Source organism: Poromitra crassiceps, assembly GCF_964638095.1.
Source record: "Poromitra crassiceps genome assembly, chromosome: 2".
NCBI lineage: Eukaryota > Metazoa > Chordata > Actinopteri > Beryciformes > Melamphaidae > Poromitra > Poromitra crassiceps.
In genome coordinates this window covers 26,495,161-26,512,656 of record NC_139624.1, presented here as the reverse complement: position 1 = coordinate 26,512,656, position 17,496 = coordinate 26,495,161, and the positions used below count along the sequence as shown (strand labels likewise).

General features: G+C 43.6%; 1 protein-coding gene and 1 pseudogene across 2 annotated transcripts; one reads left to right on the top strand and one right to left on the bottom strand.

Annotated features, from left to right (window-relative positions):
- Positions 1–1,902: 1,902 nt before the first annotated feature.
- On the bottom strand, positions 1,903–4,222 carry LOC310772434 (tripartite motif-containing protein 16-like; annotated as a pseudogene). The gene has a single exon. The product of its transcript is annotated as a tripartite motif-containing protein 16-like (transcript).
- A 2,731-nt stretch (positions 4,223–6,953) lies between these two features.
- On the top strand, positions 6,954–14,564 carry eri1 (exoribonuclease 1). The gene is made up of 7 exons (XM_083658294.1): positions 6,954–7,318; positions 7,813–7,994; positions 8,478–8,694; positions 9,923–10,006; positions 10,163–10,272; positions 10,447–10,561; positions 12,720–14,564. The coding sequence occupies exons 1-7, from the start codon at positions 7,223–7,225 to the stop codon at positions 12,960–12,962; spliced, it is 1,047 nt and encodes a 348-aa protein (XP_083514420.1). The 5' UTR covers positions 6,954–7,222; the 3' UTR covers positions 12,963–14,564.
- Positions 14,565–17,496: the final 2,932 nt, after the last annotated feature.

Genomic DNA, 17,496 nt, shown 5'->3' with positions numbered 1-17,496 from the left:
CCCCCCCCCCCATTAAAAACATGCAGAAGATCAGATCGTCATCGTCATCCGACCAGTGACGACAACATCCGAAGTCGGTCCCCGGGCGCTGTACGAGAAAGCGACCACTGCTCCTGGCCTGCCCCCCAGAGGAAAGGACAAAGCCAGGATGGGTTAAATGCAGAGGACAAATTTCACCGGCCACCGTCAGCATGTGTGTGTTGTGGCCCTCCGTGCATGTGTTGATTGTAATCGTGTGACAATAAAGACGGGCTTGTCCGTCTGAAAACGTGTGTTTTTTTGTTGTTGTTTTTTTTAGTTCGTGGAAGCTCGTGGCATGTCGCCGGTCTTCAGCTTTGCCGGTAGAGAAGGTGGCGTCACTTAGGCGCAGGCCCGGCGCCACGAGGGGGCCTCAGGGGGCTTAGCCCCCTCAGTTCAATTTTCGGCCCCCTCACTTGATTTTTTTTTTTTTTTTTTTTTTTTAAGAATAGTTAATCTATAAAGGCCAGTTAGGCAATGTTTGTACCTGACATGTTTAGGCTGCTGTTTCTGCAGTCTTCATCAAATTTGATCAGTTTAAGTTGATGTAGGCTACCCCCTGTAAACATAGCTCTGTTGTTACAGAATTGGCAGGGAAGCGCTATTTGCTGTGCTTTGGTTGTCACAAGGTGTCAGAGATGTAGCTATTTATTAAATTTGAACCTATGAACCCTTGAACCTCTATTAATGCCTTAATCTGCTGCTGTGAAATAAATGTTTTATTTGATTTTGAATAGTAGTCTTTCTTGTGTTATTGCGCTTTTCAGAGGTTATTATGGTTAAAAAGTCCAGAAATAGGCATAGCGGGTATATAACCTATGTTTTACGATATAAAAATATCATATAAAAAAAAAAAAAAAAAAAAAAAATCGAGAAAAAAAAAAAAAAAAATCAGCCCCCTCGCCAGTTATAACAGCCCCCTCAATCATTTCATCCTGGCGCCGGCCCTGCTTAGGCGACAGTGTATGTAGTCTTTCTGATTTATAACTTATAGTGCAACAGTTTGGCGACAAACTGCGACTTTCTTGACATGCAAAGTAAAAATTTAAATTGACAAAATTAGCGTTGGCACCCCATGGCACAATTCAAACGGGATCAAAAAAGTAACCTTATTCTCCGTTCACCGCGCCATTCATATTTTTCGCAGCATTGCCATATTCAAACGGGTCCCTTGACCTGTCACCTCAAGATATCTGAATAATAATGGGTTCTATGGGTACCCACAAGTCTCCCTTTACAGACATGCCCACGTTATGCTAATCCATTTTATTCTTCCAAAAAACATGGTTTTTTGCATGCATTATAAATGTGTTATTTTTGTATTCTGAATTTTTCTGCATATAGGACCCCTAAACAATATTGGAATTGCAGAAATTGAGTGTGACTGGAAAGTTGAGAGTCTTGTAAATTAAATTAGCCCAATTGTATTCATATGTGATGATGTTAGTCCCCATCATCTAATTGTGTCTTGTGTCTGGTAGTGTGTGTTGAAGCTCTACTTTAGCAATACAGTCATGTAAATTTGTGGTATTTATTGCCATAGTAAATTTCACTTTGTTTGTGTGTGGGGGCGGGGGGGGGGGGCACTTCAAGTCTGGGTCACCCTGGGCTGGGGCATCACACTGTGTTAATCCAGCCCTGCTGAGCATGCAAGCCGCCCCTGACTGATGATGTCACACTCACTAATGATGTCACGTCCCGCAATCATCGAGTGGAAGGACGGACGGACAAAGTCAGTTATATAAGCGGCTTCACCATTCTGATGATGTCATTAGTAAGCACACACACAGAGTCTGGAATGAATTATTTATTTATTTATTTGGGGGGGGGGGGGGTGTTACTGATCTTTGCAAACATTCACTTTGATCACACATTCACTCACTAAAGCCTGGTAAGAGACTCTGGTTCTATCTTTCTAATATTAACGTATGCACACAATCTGTAAACCAGCATGCCATCACTGTAGACTGTAGAGGAAAACAATGAATCCTCTCCCCATTGATTATAATAATGATTACATTTTCAGTGCACTTTTCTTAACAAAGTTACAAAGTGTCAGGAACAAAATCAACATAATAACAACTCTGCTATAAAGGGAAGACTTCTAGTGCTGTTCCATTAAGGCCCAGGTAGTGAGACAGAAATAGCAGAAAATATTACAGCCACGGCGGAAATAAGCAAAAAAAACACAAGAACTATATAAACCACACAACACTTTATGTTTTCATATGAATACATGTCTGTTTGAACACTCTCTATCACTAACTGATATATCTGACACAAAGAAAAGGAAAGGCAAAGAAAAGAGCGCCACCTACAGAAAATCATTGCATCAATAGAAAATTCAAGGACAAACGTCACAGTCCCGCCCACACTGTGTGATTGACAGGTGATCTCAGGGAAGTGCAGTGCAGAAACAGCACAGCAATGAGAGGTAAGCAGCAAAGATGGAGAGAGAGAAAAAAGGTAAAACAGAATCTCTCACACACACACACACACACACACACACACACACACACACACTGCTGCTGACACATGTCTACTTGAGCTTGCACAGCTCAGCAGTGTCTCCAGTGTAATAACACCGCAGTCCAGGATGGAGAGGCTGAGTGAATGTGGTCTGGACTCTGTGGAGGAGAGTCATAGTTTCAGAGATGCTGTAGAAGGACAGAATACCTGCTCTGTGATCCAGGTACACTCCTACTCTGGAGGACGGAGCACCTGGGATGCGAGTGTGGATCTCGTTATGTATGAATTCCTGACGACTAAGTCTATAATCTAATGCCCAAGACTTGTCATCGCGGCCAAATCGACTTTCACCCCCTGTTCTGCTAATATCTTTATATGAGACTGCTATTGAAAGTCCCCACCCGTTCCACTCCACCTCCCAGTAACAACGTCCAGTCAGACCCTCTCTACTCAGGACCTGGCGACAGCTAATGAATCTGTCTGGGTGACTAGAATATGACTGTTCTCCCATGAATGTTGCTTTTCTGTTCCCATCAGATAATGACAGCCGTGTGTCTGCTGTGTTTGGATCCAGTGTGAGTTGACGTGAATATTGTAAGAAGTCATCTCTGGTCTTGGGCTCTGGTTGTGGCAGTAAAACATCCACTTCAGTCACTGTCAGTGAGATCTTAGACCATTCCTCTGTCAGAATGTCCTGTAGTTTATCTGTGGCTTCTGACACAGCTGCAGTCACATCCTCAAAGTAGCACAGAGGACGGGTGCTGCTGGGTGAGTCTGTAGATTGACTGAGACGTGACAGCGAGGGGTAACTGTGGAGGAAGTGGATGTGATCCTCTGTGTGTGAGAGCTGCTCCAGCTCAGCGTCTGTCCTCCTCAGCTCAACAATCTCTTGCTTCAGCTTGTCCTGAAGTTCTTCAGTCCGACTCACTTCCGCTTTCTGCTGGGATCTGATCTGCTGCTTCACATCAGCGCTTCTCTTCTCAATGAGATGGACCAGCTCAGTGAAGATCTTCTCGCTGTCCTCCACTGCTTTATTAGCTGAGAGATTGATAGCCTCCACCTCCGGTTGAAGCACCTTCACATCTTTCTCTCTGTCCTGGATTCTCTTCTGGATTTTTCGTCGACTCACCCCAAGCTCTTTCTGCCTCTCTGCCCTTTCTGCAGCAGCTGAGACTGTGTCGTGTCCCTTATGTTCGTCCATGGAGCAGAGATAACAGATACACTGCTGATCAGTACGGCAGAAAACCTTATCACCTCGTCGTGACGAGAGCAGATGTTCTCCTGAAGCTTCACAGTGGCTTCCACCAGCTTGTGTTTCTTTAATGGAGCTGCATCATAGTGAGGCTGGAGGTGCTGCTCACAGTAAGAGGCCAGACACACCAGACAGGACTTGAGGGCTTTCATCTTTCTCCCAGTGCAGACATCACAGCTCACATCTTCAAGTCCGGCATAGCAGTGATCAGGAGGAGCAGCTTGGAGTCCGGTCTGGCTCAGGTCCTCCACCATCTCTGCTAACATGGTACTTTTCACAAGGTGAAAAAGCCTTGGTGTGAAGGTCTGTCTGCACTGGGGGCAGCTGTGGATTTTCTTCTGATCCTCTTCATCCCAACAGCTTATAATACAGCTCATGCAGTAGCTGTGTCCACAGGGAATAGTCACCGGATCCTTCAGTAGATCCAGACAGATCAAACAGCAGAATTTTTCCCCGTCCAGCTGAATTCCTTGCTGCGCCATTTCACTTGTCAGTGACAGTGACAGATAGTTTCACTTCCTCTGAACTGAAAGAAGTTGTGCTCTGATCCAAACCAAACCTCTGTTGTTTTCTTCATGGTCATGTGCTGATCTGCAGTGAATGGGCTTGTCAGCTCTTGCACTTCACAACATGTTTACACCCATCTTTAAACTGGCAGATCTGTGAAAGGGGAGGGACCACGAAATAAGTGGACAGAATGAGGGAGGAGTTATTATCAGGCTTTGCGTCATTCCAGGAAGAGGAGTGGCGTTAAGAGGCAGTGTGTGTTTAGCTCTCAGACTTAAACTTAAAATCGTAAAATCAATCTCTCGCTCCCCTTATTCCCCCCCACTACAACATTTTAAAATAAAGTTTGGCTTGTGGAAATTAACAATTTAAAATGTCTCTCTCTCTCTCTCTCTCTCTCTCTCTCTCTCTCTCTCTCTCTCTCTCTCTCTCTCTCTCTCTCTCTCTCTCTCTCTCTGTCTCCCCCTCCTCTCTGTGAACTGACAAACCGTGTGATCCAGTGACTTCACAGTGAGAGTGAGAGAGAGAAAAAGAGGCATGATGTATAGATTTTGCCAAATATAACAATATATAAAATATAACAAGTATAACAAATATTTGTCCCTCACCATTTGTCCGTCTGTTTGCTAGGAGGATTAAGGAAATGGTACTGGGCCAATATTCATGAAACTTGGTGGAAGGGTGCAGGGCCCAAGGAGGAACACATTCAATTTTGGTGCAGATCTGATCTGATTCGGGTCAGGGAGGGGGCGGTTATGGAGGAGGAGCCGTAGCTAGGGATAGGAAGGTCGTAGAGAGTCTGGAGTCGAGGGGTGGGGAGGGGGAGTGGCATGTGGGTGGTGGGAGGAGGTGTGGTGTGGGATGGTGGCAGGTCTAAGGAAAAAATGGCCGTAGATGCTACTGGTTTCTGCCACAGTGGTCGTGGTATTTGGTTGGATTTTTTTCTGTTTGTTTCCACCACCAAGAGTCCAACAAGAAGTCATATGAAAGATGAGAATCCATAGATTCCAACGCTATTAGCCTCATCGCTCTAAGGACTGATTAAGTTTTAATTAAAATCCCCCCCCTCAGACTTTCTTATGAATGTTTGTAAATGACATAAAGTGAGTTTTGAATCAGGCTCATGGAGGCCAAAGTATAGCCTCAGAGCACAGTCTTTATCCTTGATGTTACAGGACTTCATGGAGTAAGAGCTCACAGACAGCTAGGCAACATTTGTATCTGGAATAAACAAATCGCCCAATCTCTCTATTGTACGATTGGCTGCCAATCTATTTGTACATCATCATGCTACACTGTAGCCTATGTTTGGAGCCATCTTACTTTATGTATTCTCTGGAAAGAGGAGCAAAATATTAAATGACCAAAATGATCTTGCAAGCATCCTGTGTTTATCATTTGCTATGCTAATCTTCCATTTCCTGATCATGCTGCCCCTCTTTCTTCTAAGAAAAATGTATTTCATTACTGTATTGAGTATTTTCTTTTTGTAATTTGTGTTTGCAACGAGAAAAGCAGCATGTCTGCATTTAAAAATAGTACTTTTAATAGGTTCAAGTCTGCAAAGTCATTGCCAAGCTCGTCTATCACATGACATCACATGACATCTACATCAAGATGGACTGTGTACTTGAGGTCAGTGTTCAGTGAAGACACGTGCCCCCCCCCCCCCCCAGGTGTGTGTGTGTGTGTGTGTGTGTGTGTGTGTGTGTGTGTGTGTGTGTGTGTGTGTGTGTGTGTGTGTGTGTGTGTGTGTGTGTGTGTGCATGTGCGTGCGTGTGCGTGCGTGCGTGTGTGTTTATTGTTTATTATTGTTTATTAAAAAGGATCTCCATTAGCTGCTAGTCTTCCTGGTGTCCCTGGTGTGTGTGTGTGTGTGTGTGTGTGTGTGTGTGTGTGTGTGTGTGTGTGTGTGTGTGTGTGTGTGTGTGTGTGTGTGTGTGTGTGTGTGTGTGTGTGTGCGTGTGTGTGTGTGTGTGTGTGTGGATAAAGGATGTTGTTGTGTGACTTGAGGTATTATGGGACACATTAACTACAGAGGCTATATTTTCATGCCTGATGAGTGAAAATAAAAACTTTTTTTGCTGAGCCCTACCTGTGAAACTACACAATCAAAATCGCATGCCCTTGGTGTGACATCACATAGGTGGGCGGGGCCAAGCTTAAAAAAGGAGGTTGACCCTGCAGGTCATGAGGTGAGGAAAATGACATAAGCTTGAGCTAGTTTTCATCATAAGGTCATAAAATTCTCATAACTAATATATTGCACAAACCTTTGATGGAACATGAATATGATGTACTTTTGCAACAAAATAATAAAAACAAATATTTTATGTTTTTATTTTTGGAATTAGGTTGCGCCCTGCATGCGCTGGCCAAAAATGGGTCAGACTTGGATTGTTTTTGTTTTTCTATTCTGTTTGAAAAATTTAAATCAGCTTCAATTTAAAAATTTTGGTGAGTAGACCTTCACATATAACCAAAATGTATAATACATTAAATAATTAAAACTTGTGAATAAAATTCAATTGTAGGCCACACTTCACTAAATTAACGATTCCCTTTTGTTGACACAACACTAGGTGGCGGTAGTGAGCTGTCAGCGGGGCCTAGTATGGCGCGAAACCGGAAGTCGTCATAACCGTACTTTTTTTTTTTTTTTTTTTTTTACAAAAAACAAAACTCGAGTTACAAACCTAGCGTTAAACCTGACATAACCTCGCTCGCTGCCTAGCCCAGCTTGAGTAAAAGGGTGACAGAAAACGACTTTTTGATATCGATTTCGAATGCTAACTAGTCATTTGTAGATCAGGTGGTCAAAGTGACCAAACCAACGTTAGGAAGTCAACACGGGGATGTTGGCTAATGTTAGCCTGCTGGTTAGCTTTGTTAGAGTAGACAAGACAAGCGCCATCTCTACTCTACTCTACATTGCGGTTTAACGTTAACGTTCATCAGGATTGACTTCCAGTGCGAATGGATGAGCACAAGGAGAATATCCACGACAAAGATGTCAATGTGAAGATGTCTAGGTTGACGATGTTTAATAACGTTACAAGGGAGGACGAAAAGGTTTGTATGTGCAGCACGCTAGCTAGCACTAACTATGTCACGATACAGTTACTTTAAAAATCTGACAATGTAACGTTATCCTGACGTTACCTTACTTGCTAAATGACAACGTGTTACTTGCCACTTGGCATAACGTGACTTAATGCTAGCTAATAGGACTTTTATTCGTTGACTTAGCAGTCATTGGTGAGCGGTGGCAACCCAACATAACCAATCGTATTATATGTACGCCGAAATGAAGAGGGGCACCCAACGATTCAGGAAAGGTCTTGAGTCACATTTCTGGTCTATGCATCTTTGCCTAGCTCAATGTTCTTTGTTGATAAGCAAAATTGCCAGATTTTGCGTTACGTGTGTATGTGTAACTTACACATGCTCAGATTGTCTATCACACACTGACAGTCTGTTGAATAATTCTCTATTTGGGAACCTGTAGCACTATTATGTTACATTATCCTAACACATGTTAAGTTAAGTATTTTTTCTTCTATCAGGCAAAGCCTTGTAGCAGGATTTGCACTACAGAAGAATCTGCCTCTGAAGTGTCTTCGTCCCAGTCCAAGGGTGAATTCAGTGACCCAGTGTACAAAGAGATTGCTGTGGCTAATGGACACATCAACCGCATGACCAAGGATGAGCTTCGGTCCAAACTAGCAGAGTTGAAGCTTGACACAAGGTAATTATAAGAATGCAGACAACCAAAAATATGTAAAGATCTTATTCGTTATTGACATTGAAAGAATAAAACTAAAACAATTGTGTATAATTGGCTGGGTTCATAAATCTGATCTGACGCTCTACACTAAAATGAGAGTGTGGCTGTTCAAAGAAGCAGAGCGTGCTCTTTCTGTATGAATTAACGAATGGGTCATATGTTTTAGAAACACAAGTTACTACTAGCTAGCAGTTAGCGAACTGTTACACAGACGAAACATCTCTCTTGCCCTCTCTTCTCTTCCTCTGTGTTTTTAACCATTCTAGCTGCTCCGTCTCCTCAGAGTGCACTCTGCCGCTCCGAGAGTGAAGTGCTCTGTATTCCAACAGCGCTCCAAATTTACGAATGGTCCAGTTTGTGCCATAGTGCGCTCCGGTGCGCGGAGTGGCTATATATACGAACACAGCCATTGTGATTTACGAACGCAGCCATTGTGTCTTACAGGGGTGTGAAGGATGTGATGAAGAAGAGGCTGAAGAGCCACTACAAGAAGCAGAAGCTGATGCAGACTGTGGCTGATGGAGGGCCCACTGATACCTACTACGACTACATCTGTGTGGTTGACTTTGAGGCCACGTGTGAAGAGGATAATCCCCAAGACTTCCTTCATGAAATCATTGAATTTCCAATGGTCCTTATCAACACGCACACCTTGGAGATTGTGAGTGGGGGGAAACATGGTGGCAGTCTGTACCCACACATTATTGGAACAATGTCTTTATATCAGGGGTTTCTCACAGTTTTGACGAGGGCCAATTTAGGGACCCAACATTGGATTGAGGGCCGCCCAAGAAAAAATAGAACAGAATAATTCCAAAAATAAATCTTAGCTTGCTGTGAAAAAGAGGACCCCTTTGAAAATGTTTTTTTCTTCGCCAAAGTCTAGCCTAACTTTGGAGCGTTATTTAGCCATCTTCCTGACAATCTAGCATTGGTACCAATGAATGCGTTAGGTCATCTAGTTTCCTATGATACAGAATCTTTACTCTCACTTTAAAACTGAGCCCGCTACAGCCTCTGAAAGAGAGTCAACCTATTGAGAATCGAAACAAGTACCATCATGTCACCTATCTCATTGCGGGCCACCAGAAACGTTCCCTGACGGCCACACTTGGCCCTTGAGATACCGTGCTTTAATAAAGCACGGTATAAATGATATGAACACTGAACACCTGTGAACTGAAGATAAAGGAGTGATGGTTCACATGCCGGCGCAGCCTGGTGCAGCTCCTCGAAAATATGACTCAACGCAGCTGACACGAACAGCCCGAGTATAATATAATATAGATGGGGAGATAACCGGAGAAAGTGAAAGCTATTCCCCAAGTATATGCACTACATTCTCTCCTTGGGCTTACTTCTAGTCATTTAAATCATAGTGAAATCACACAATTGACTCATTTTGCTGGGGAGTCCCCTGCGACCCCTCGCCAAGCTGACGTTCGAGTATACACAGTAGGTCCCGTCCCGCTGCCGCCGGCAACGCTCCAAGTCGAGGCGGATGTATGTTTCAGCCGTGGCCACACTCAATCAGTCGTGTCTGTCCAGTTCATTTCTCTGTTCATTTCAATTCATTTGCAATGACAGCTGGCCATTGTCCAGGCAGTGGTGATCAGATGATGTGTCCGTCTCTGGCAGCTTTCCGTCCGCTTTGACTGGACGGACGAATTTGTCACCATTCGTTTAGCAAATAGGAGACATTCTTACTGTTTTTGTTTGATTTTCAATCAGTGAACGTTGACGTTCCACAACAGCCCAACGGACAGAAATCTATCCATCAATAATTCTGTCCGTTTACCATTTTCTTACTGATCTGTGTGGCCGCAGTCTACTGTAAAACTATATCTTCTGCTCTCATGAATTATACATTTCTCCCATTTACCGTGCAGGTGGACAGCTTCCAGGAATACGTCAAACCAGAAGTGAACACGCAGCTCTCAAACTTCTGCGTGAATTTAACAGGAATCACACAGGTGGGTCGAGCTCAGTTTGTAGGAGTATCTCTTCTTTGATATCAATTTGACATGATGTCACCAGGAGCTCTATGATGTCATCAGGAGCTCTATGATGTCATCAGGAGCTCTATGACGTAACCAGGAGCTCTATGTGCTTCTTGCCCTGTTGAACAGAAAATGGTCGATGAGGCGGACGCATTTCCAGCAGTGCTTCAGCGAGTCGTGCATTGGCTTCAGGAGAGGGAGCTTGGAACAAAGTACAAATATGCCATGCTGACTGACGGGTATGTATGATTTTCACATTAATAAAACACAATATGCCATGATGACTTGACGGGTATGTATGATTTTCACATTAATAAAACACAATATGCCATGATGACTTGACGGGTATGTATGTTTGGTCCCTCCCTAATGTGAAACCACCCTTACACTCCTCTGTTTTGCATGTTTTCCAGGTCTTGGGATATGAGCAAGTTCCTTAACATCCAGTGTCGCGTAAGCAGGATCAGGTACCCTCAGTTTGCAAAGAAGTGGATAAACATAAGGAAATCATATGGGAATTTCTACAAGGTTTGACTTTCATATTATTAAGTTGGGTGACTTTAAGTAAATGCCTTAACCATTTGTGTAATTGGAGAGTGTCTTTTAATGGAACTACAATAATAATGGCAAATCATTCTTGACTGATTGCAGAAGTTTATTTATGAGATGCACGGTCCAAAACTTGCACCAGCCAAATGCTGGTGAAATATGTAAGTGGCTGGTAGATTTGCTTCACTCATCAGCCAAAAAACCTCCAAAGGTAAATAATCTATTAACTTTCAACTTTTGAATCAGACAAGCAAGTTTGTCTTTTTATTGTCACACAACAGACCTACAACGTTTGCATGCAGTGACCACATAGACGCACACATGCTGTCAACGTGGGTCGGCAAAACTCACTCTTTGCATTTTCCCATTTTTTATTGAGTGGCTGGTCAAATTTCATTAGCCATTTGGCTGGTTGACAAAAAAGAAAATTTTGGCCCCTGAGATGTATTCCAAATTGGGCTTTGACTGATATGTTTTTTTGAAGGCCGGTGCCACTATTTCTAAACTGCTGAGAACCAATATATCTTTACCTTTGGTCAAATATTCAGTGTTTCCCCAAGACGATATACCCATATGACGATATACCCATAAGTTTGCCAGGGTTGATATTAGGGGTGTCAAAAATAATCGATTATAAGATGCATCGCGATGCGGACGTGCACGATTCTGCATCGATTCACAAATGTCAAAAATCAATTATTAAAATTAAAATAAAAAATTATAATCAAATAAAATATAATGGAAGTACATGCAGTTGTTTATTTTAATTATGGATCATAATACAATGCATTTCCAAATGCACTTTTATTTTAAAAGTAGCCACACAGTGAGAAAAAAGAAAGTGAGAAAAAAGAAATCATGTATTGCGGAAAAAAGTGGAACCAAAGCTGTCTAAACAATTAGCCTATGAAAATAAGTAATTAAAAAAATCACTATCTAACTGTTAACAGGTTTTGCTACTTAATAGGCTACCTTCAACAACAGGCCACGGACTGAAGGTAGTTTCTGTAGTAACAGGTTCTCTCTAACACACGCACGGGCACCCACACACACATTAAGCTGGATCACAAGCAGCAAACACCAGCTATTAGAACTTCCTGCCGCTAGATGAACGAACCATGGTTGAACCCCAGTCGTTCATGGCTAACGTTAGTTACGTTACGTTTTCCTTTGTCCTCATTACCGTGGTTCGTCCGTGCCATGCAAGGTCGATCTTACATAGTTTGCAGCTAACTAGAGATGTAACGGTATGAAAATTTCACATCACGATTATCGTGACCAAAATTATCACGATTATCGTATTACATGTATCACGGTTTGTGAAAATGTGCTGAAAATGTTCAAAAAGTACTAATACACTCACAGAAATCTTTCACCAAGTTTTATATTGAAAAGTCAGACCCAAAAAGGATTGATACACTCACTGAAATCATTTCTCCAAGGCTGCGTGTCTGCATCTGGTAGACGGTGGCCAACTTTGGTTGATGATGGACAGTATTTACCATGTTTTTCAAAGCACTGTAATCACAGTACCACGGTTTTAATGATAATGAAAATTTGAAACGGTACGGTTATCGTAAGGAATTTTATCACGGTTATTATTCAAACCAGTTATCGTTACATTCCTACAGCTAACACACTTTTTACTTTTACAAAATGTGAAGTGTTCCCTTACTTTAGATAGTCTAGTTAAAACGTTTTCACCGCCTCCGCCATGTTAGCGCTATCTATCACCATGGTGCTGCCGCACTCATCTCCATGGAGACAACACGTGACATAGTGAGTCCGCGGCACAGGAAGTAGGCACCTTGCCTAATTCGTTGGGTTGCCAACTAATTTAATAATCGATTTTATCGCCGATTAGTTGTTACAGCCCTAAACATCTGAATTATTGGCCTGTAATTCTGAAATAATTTGTCCTTGAAAAGTGTTAGAAATCTACTGTATCATTACGAAAGAGTGGCGGCCCAGATTGACATAAAGGTTATGATATGACTTGACAAATGCCACCAGGCCGAAACGTTATCTGCTCATTCAAACTTTTTGCATCCGAGTCTAGAGTGTGCGGCCTCGCCTCTTTTCATGAAGCCTATTGGAAACAACAGAAACCCACCAAATGCTTGTATCTCTGCCACAGGTGCCGCGCACACAGACCAAGCTGAGCACCATGCTGGAGAAGCTGGGCCTGAAGTACGAGGGCCGGCCCCACTCCGGCCTGGACGACTCGCGCAACATCGCCCGCATAGCGCTGCGCATGCTCCAAGATGGCTGCCAGCTGCGTGTCAATGAGCGTATGCACGCCGGCCAGCTGCTGGCGGTGCCCAGCTCGGCTCCCGTGGAGGGAGCCCCCCCGCCGCACAACCCCCGCAGCCGGGACTAGACCCGAACCCCCCCCACCCTGAGACTCTTGAGTCTTGTGCATCTTGGCCTTAAAAACAGGCAGCCCCGTGTCTGTTTTTACCCCACCCCATGACTTGAAGAAAACAAAATGTTAAAGCACTTTCACAGTCTTCTCGTAGTCCATTTTCGTTTAGGCACTGGAACCCTGTAGTCAGAGTGTAGGGTGCTAGTTAGCGTTAGACCAGGGTTCCCACAGGTCCTTCAAATCCTTTCCTGCATAGAGAATTTCGAGGGGCCGCCTCGTCAAATTTCCCTGCGCCTTCAGCTCTCGACAAGCGAAAACAAGTTTTTGTGTCATTTGCAATTTCAGCACCGTTCAGAAGTGTTCACACATTCAAGCCTCTCTTTTTAATTGTCTTATTTTTTATTATAAAAATGCTCAGTACTGTAACAGTAATTCACCTTGAGCCATGTCTCAAACTATGCCCCGTTGGGTCCTTGAATTTGGGGAATTGGGCCTTGAAAGTCCTTGAAAAGTTATTGAATTTGGTGATGAAGAAGGTGTGGGAACCCTGGTTAGACCCAGCCCGCTAAAAACCATCCTGAGAAATGTGACTTTACATATGACTATACTATGACTTCTAGCAGCCCACAGGGATTTCAGTGGGTGGGAGTACTTGCCTTGACAGACAAGTCCTTCGGCCAATCGGTGTTACCACATCCACTTGAAAGAACAGCAATAACATTTTCCGTCGAGAAACTCCAGTAATACTCTTATTCTTGTTGAACTGTTATTGAGTTGAGGACAACAGTAATGTTTACGTTATGTAAACATTACTGCTCGTTGCTTTGGGAGACCCCATTAGTGTTCTGCCAGTGGTGGCCATGATTGTCCCAGCTACATCAACTGCGACACAGTCCCTGATTGGACCAGTTACTTCATCAACTACGACACAGTCCCTGATTGGACCAGTTGCATTGTAATTTCAGCAAATCGCTGGGCAGCTGGAAGTCCAGGCTGATCTGTAGATGGAAACAATGTGAGGTCACGTTATCAGGATGGTCTTTAGCAGGCTAGATTAGACCGATATATCTGGCCGATTATTTGCCTTTGATTAACAATTGGTCAGTCAGCGACGTCTGACCAGAGAAATCATTCCAGTTGTGGGATTTTTTACTCGGGAGCTTCAGGAGTGCTGCTGCAAGGAGCTGCTCACTCACCTAAAAGAAGTTAATTAGTATGGATTTCAATGATGTGAGAGTTTTAGTATGACTTTCAAGTAGGGCTGCATATATATACTGTCAATGGGGCTGCATGATTAGTATGGCCAAAATGATAATCACAATTATTTTTGATCAATATTGAGATCACGATTATTTAACACAAATACTCTTTGACTGCAGGTGTACAGAAATCCATATATATAAGAACACTTTGTTTTGGCTTCATACTCGTTTAGGATATGACATGAGTGCTCATTTGAAGAGCCTCTCCTCTATGGACCATTTAAGAAAGTCAAACAAAGCTTAAGTCTTCTTGGTATAAGCCTGTGTTATGTCAGTCATCTTTTGTATGGACATTGAGTGAGTTTTATTTTATGAAACTTGGGTCTATTTTAACAGGAATAAATGTTCTCCAAAATCCAAATTGAGTGTCCTCTGTTCAGGCTTCCATTGTAAAATCTGTTCGAATCATTTCAGCTTGCATCACCTGGTAGAACTTCAGTAAGATTATCACATTAAAGGATAAGCCCACACAAAAATGGAAATTCAGTCATAAGGAAAATAATTTTCAATGCAGATAGAACACATGAAAAATAAAAAACACGAGAACAGAAATAAAAAATCAAATTTACAGTGAGTTACCCTACACACACAAGGAAAAAGGAGTATTGCAAAATAGCTTGTAATTTGCACTTTTTGTATAAATTCAGTTCAAATACAAAATGTATAAAAAGATGAAAATGAAATATTCACTTTAATATGTTTTCAATTTAATATCTTAAGAAAAGCAGTGGAAGAGAGCCAGTGAGGCCTGTGGACTCCTATTGCAAGTGCTTGAATTTGTAGATTTTGTGCAAGAATAGAAATGGAGTCAAGCCTCTCTCTTTTGAATTGTGAGCTAATTTGAAGGGATTGTGATTGGAAAGTCCTTGAATTTCATGTTTAAGAGTTGGTGTGTGAAGTGAACCCTGAGTGTTTAGAGTTCCGGGCGAAGAAGGACCCTGACTCTGGTTTGGATTCATTGGTTGTAGAGCTCAGGAGGCTGAATGACCCAGACAACTCTTGTTTGCATCCGCCACGCTTCGGAGTTCATCGTGGGCAAGTTGCATTCTGGTACGGGCTTGAAGGGCCCAGACCCTGGCACGCGTTCAGGGTTCTTCATCAGGTATGAACCTGGTTCAGATCTCGAAGCTCGCAGCTAGTGATGTCACACTTTAAGACACTTGTACGATTGAACACTTGTTCGATGATGTCACCGATGGCATTGTGATGTCATCTTGCGGTGATGATGTCATCAGAGAAGTGTCACCCAGAAGCGGCCAGGGGCCTAGCCGGACCCAGAAGGCCCAGAATCTGCTCGGCCTGGTGTTGGTGCGAAGCCTCTAAAACACTGAGCTTAGTGAGATGAATGGCTGACTAGCTCAGTCATATAAACACCTGCTTTGTGTGTAGCTTTTCACAGGTTTGGGCCACTGGGTCACACTTCTTAGAACAGGTTTTTCTCTGAGATTTTCAGTCTTTCGTCTCGGTGTCCACTTTCACAACTCTGACTGAGGCTCGAATCCACAACCTCAAAACTGTCATGCAGCTGTCAAACTCTATACAGGGGGTGTCAGGAGTACCCTAAAAGAGCGCCCCACACACATGGAAGCTGACCAGTACAACCACAGTCTGCTCTGCTGGCCACTGAGCAGCTCCACTGGAGCGCTTGGGGTTAAGGGGGCCTTGCTCAGGGGCACCTCATGGTGGTAATGACTGGGAGTTTTTCACTTTCCCACCCAGTTATTCTGAAGTCCCCTGGATTGAACCGGCAACCTTCCACTCACAAACTCACATCTTTAACCTTTAAGCCACCACTTCCCCAATGTTCGGGTGTGACGTGACTGCTTATGTTAATATGTGACATTCATGAAATGAAAAGAAAAAAAATCTCATGGTATTATCAACCTCAAACATGGATGAAACCGCAGTAACCGCTGCTCGCCACAAGGTGTCACACTGACACTGGAGCAGCAGCCAGATATCCAGTCTGTGCCTCAGTTTGTACATTTGTAGCATATTAAAAACCATGGCTTGTTTTCATAGTTCTACAAAGTCCAAAAACCCAAACCCTCCAAACTGTGGTGTGGCCATAGGAGTCATTTACAATGTCATGAAAATCGGCAAAGCCTTCCTAAAAAAGAGAGAGAATAAACTTCCCAGCTGCTCACCTGGTGTAATTCAAGTCTCCACAAGCCCTGAGATCCCAAGTTGACTTGAAAAGACATCATTTAATTACACCCTGTTTTTAGCTGAAATGTTCACTGTAGCAGGCGACAGTAGCTGCACCTCACATTGTTGGCCCACCTGGCTACAGTGAAGATTTCAGCTAAAAAGAGGGTGTAAATGACATCTTTTCAAGTCAACTTGGCATCTCAGGGCTTGTGGAGACTTGCCAGGTGAGCAATATGGAGCCATTCTATGTCGTCATTTGTACGTTTGAAAGTTGGTCACCACCATTCACTTCAATTGTTGAGGAGAATTCTGCAACAGTGTTTTGCTGTGAAATTCCACAAATGTTTGTGGACTTAAAAAAAAACATCGCCTGTCCTTCCATAGGCATGGGATGGGGGTGAGTAGATAATGACAGAGTCTTCATTTCTGGGTGAACTTATCCATGAACCTTTATTTGAGCTGTTTCAAGGCAAGCAGTGTGTCTGCAGGTCCTGAAGATGTCTTTCATGACAAATCATATTCTCTTAACATAGGCTTCAAAAACAGTCTCTCTCGTAACGGACAAGCCCGTCTTTTATTGTCACACGAACACCACTAATAAAGAAAAAAAAACATCGCATGGATGCATAACTGGGACGTATCCTCAGTGATGTACCCTGGGGTCATAGGATGTTTCGGGTCTCGCAACATCATACACCCTCGCCCAGGTGACCCAGCCGGGGCTGGCCAAGCCCCAACTTACGTCCCAGTAGCTACCCACGGTCAGCCCTATAGGGAGGGTCGAAGTCAGGGCCACTCAATCCACTGCTCCGGAACTACTCTGCCGGAACCGGGGGAGGGGGAGGGCTCTGGTACGTAGAGGGACCGGGCTCTGTGGGTTGCCACCCGGCCGGGTTCCTCCCTCGTCTCACCAGGTCTACGACCTGTGCGCTGCACCAGACTCCCCCGCTCCAAACATCTCATTCCGAGGTGATGGTATCTTAGTGGACACCATGCAGTACCAGTACTTGGTGGCACTGCAGTCTCCACTTGCGGCTTGAATGGCCCTCCTAAAAGGCCTCTCGTGGGTTGTTGGGCTTCTTCCTCACGGAAGACGCAGGCTGGGGAGCTAACCCATACTGCTACCCGGGTGCCGT

Coding starts and splice junctions, on each gene's coding strand:
- eri1 (XM_083658294.1), top strand. CDS start 7,223: ATGGATGAGCACAAGGAGAATATCCACGACAAAGATGTCAATGTGAAG. Junction 7,995..8,477: donor GAGTTGAAGCTTGACACAAG/GTAATTATAAGA, acceptor TGTGTCTTACAG/GGGTGTGAAGGATGTGATGA. Junction 8,695..9,922: donor ACACGCACACCTTGGAGATT/GTGAGTGGGGGG, acceptor TTTACCGTGCAG/GTGGACAGCTTCCAGGAATA.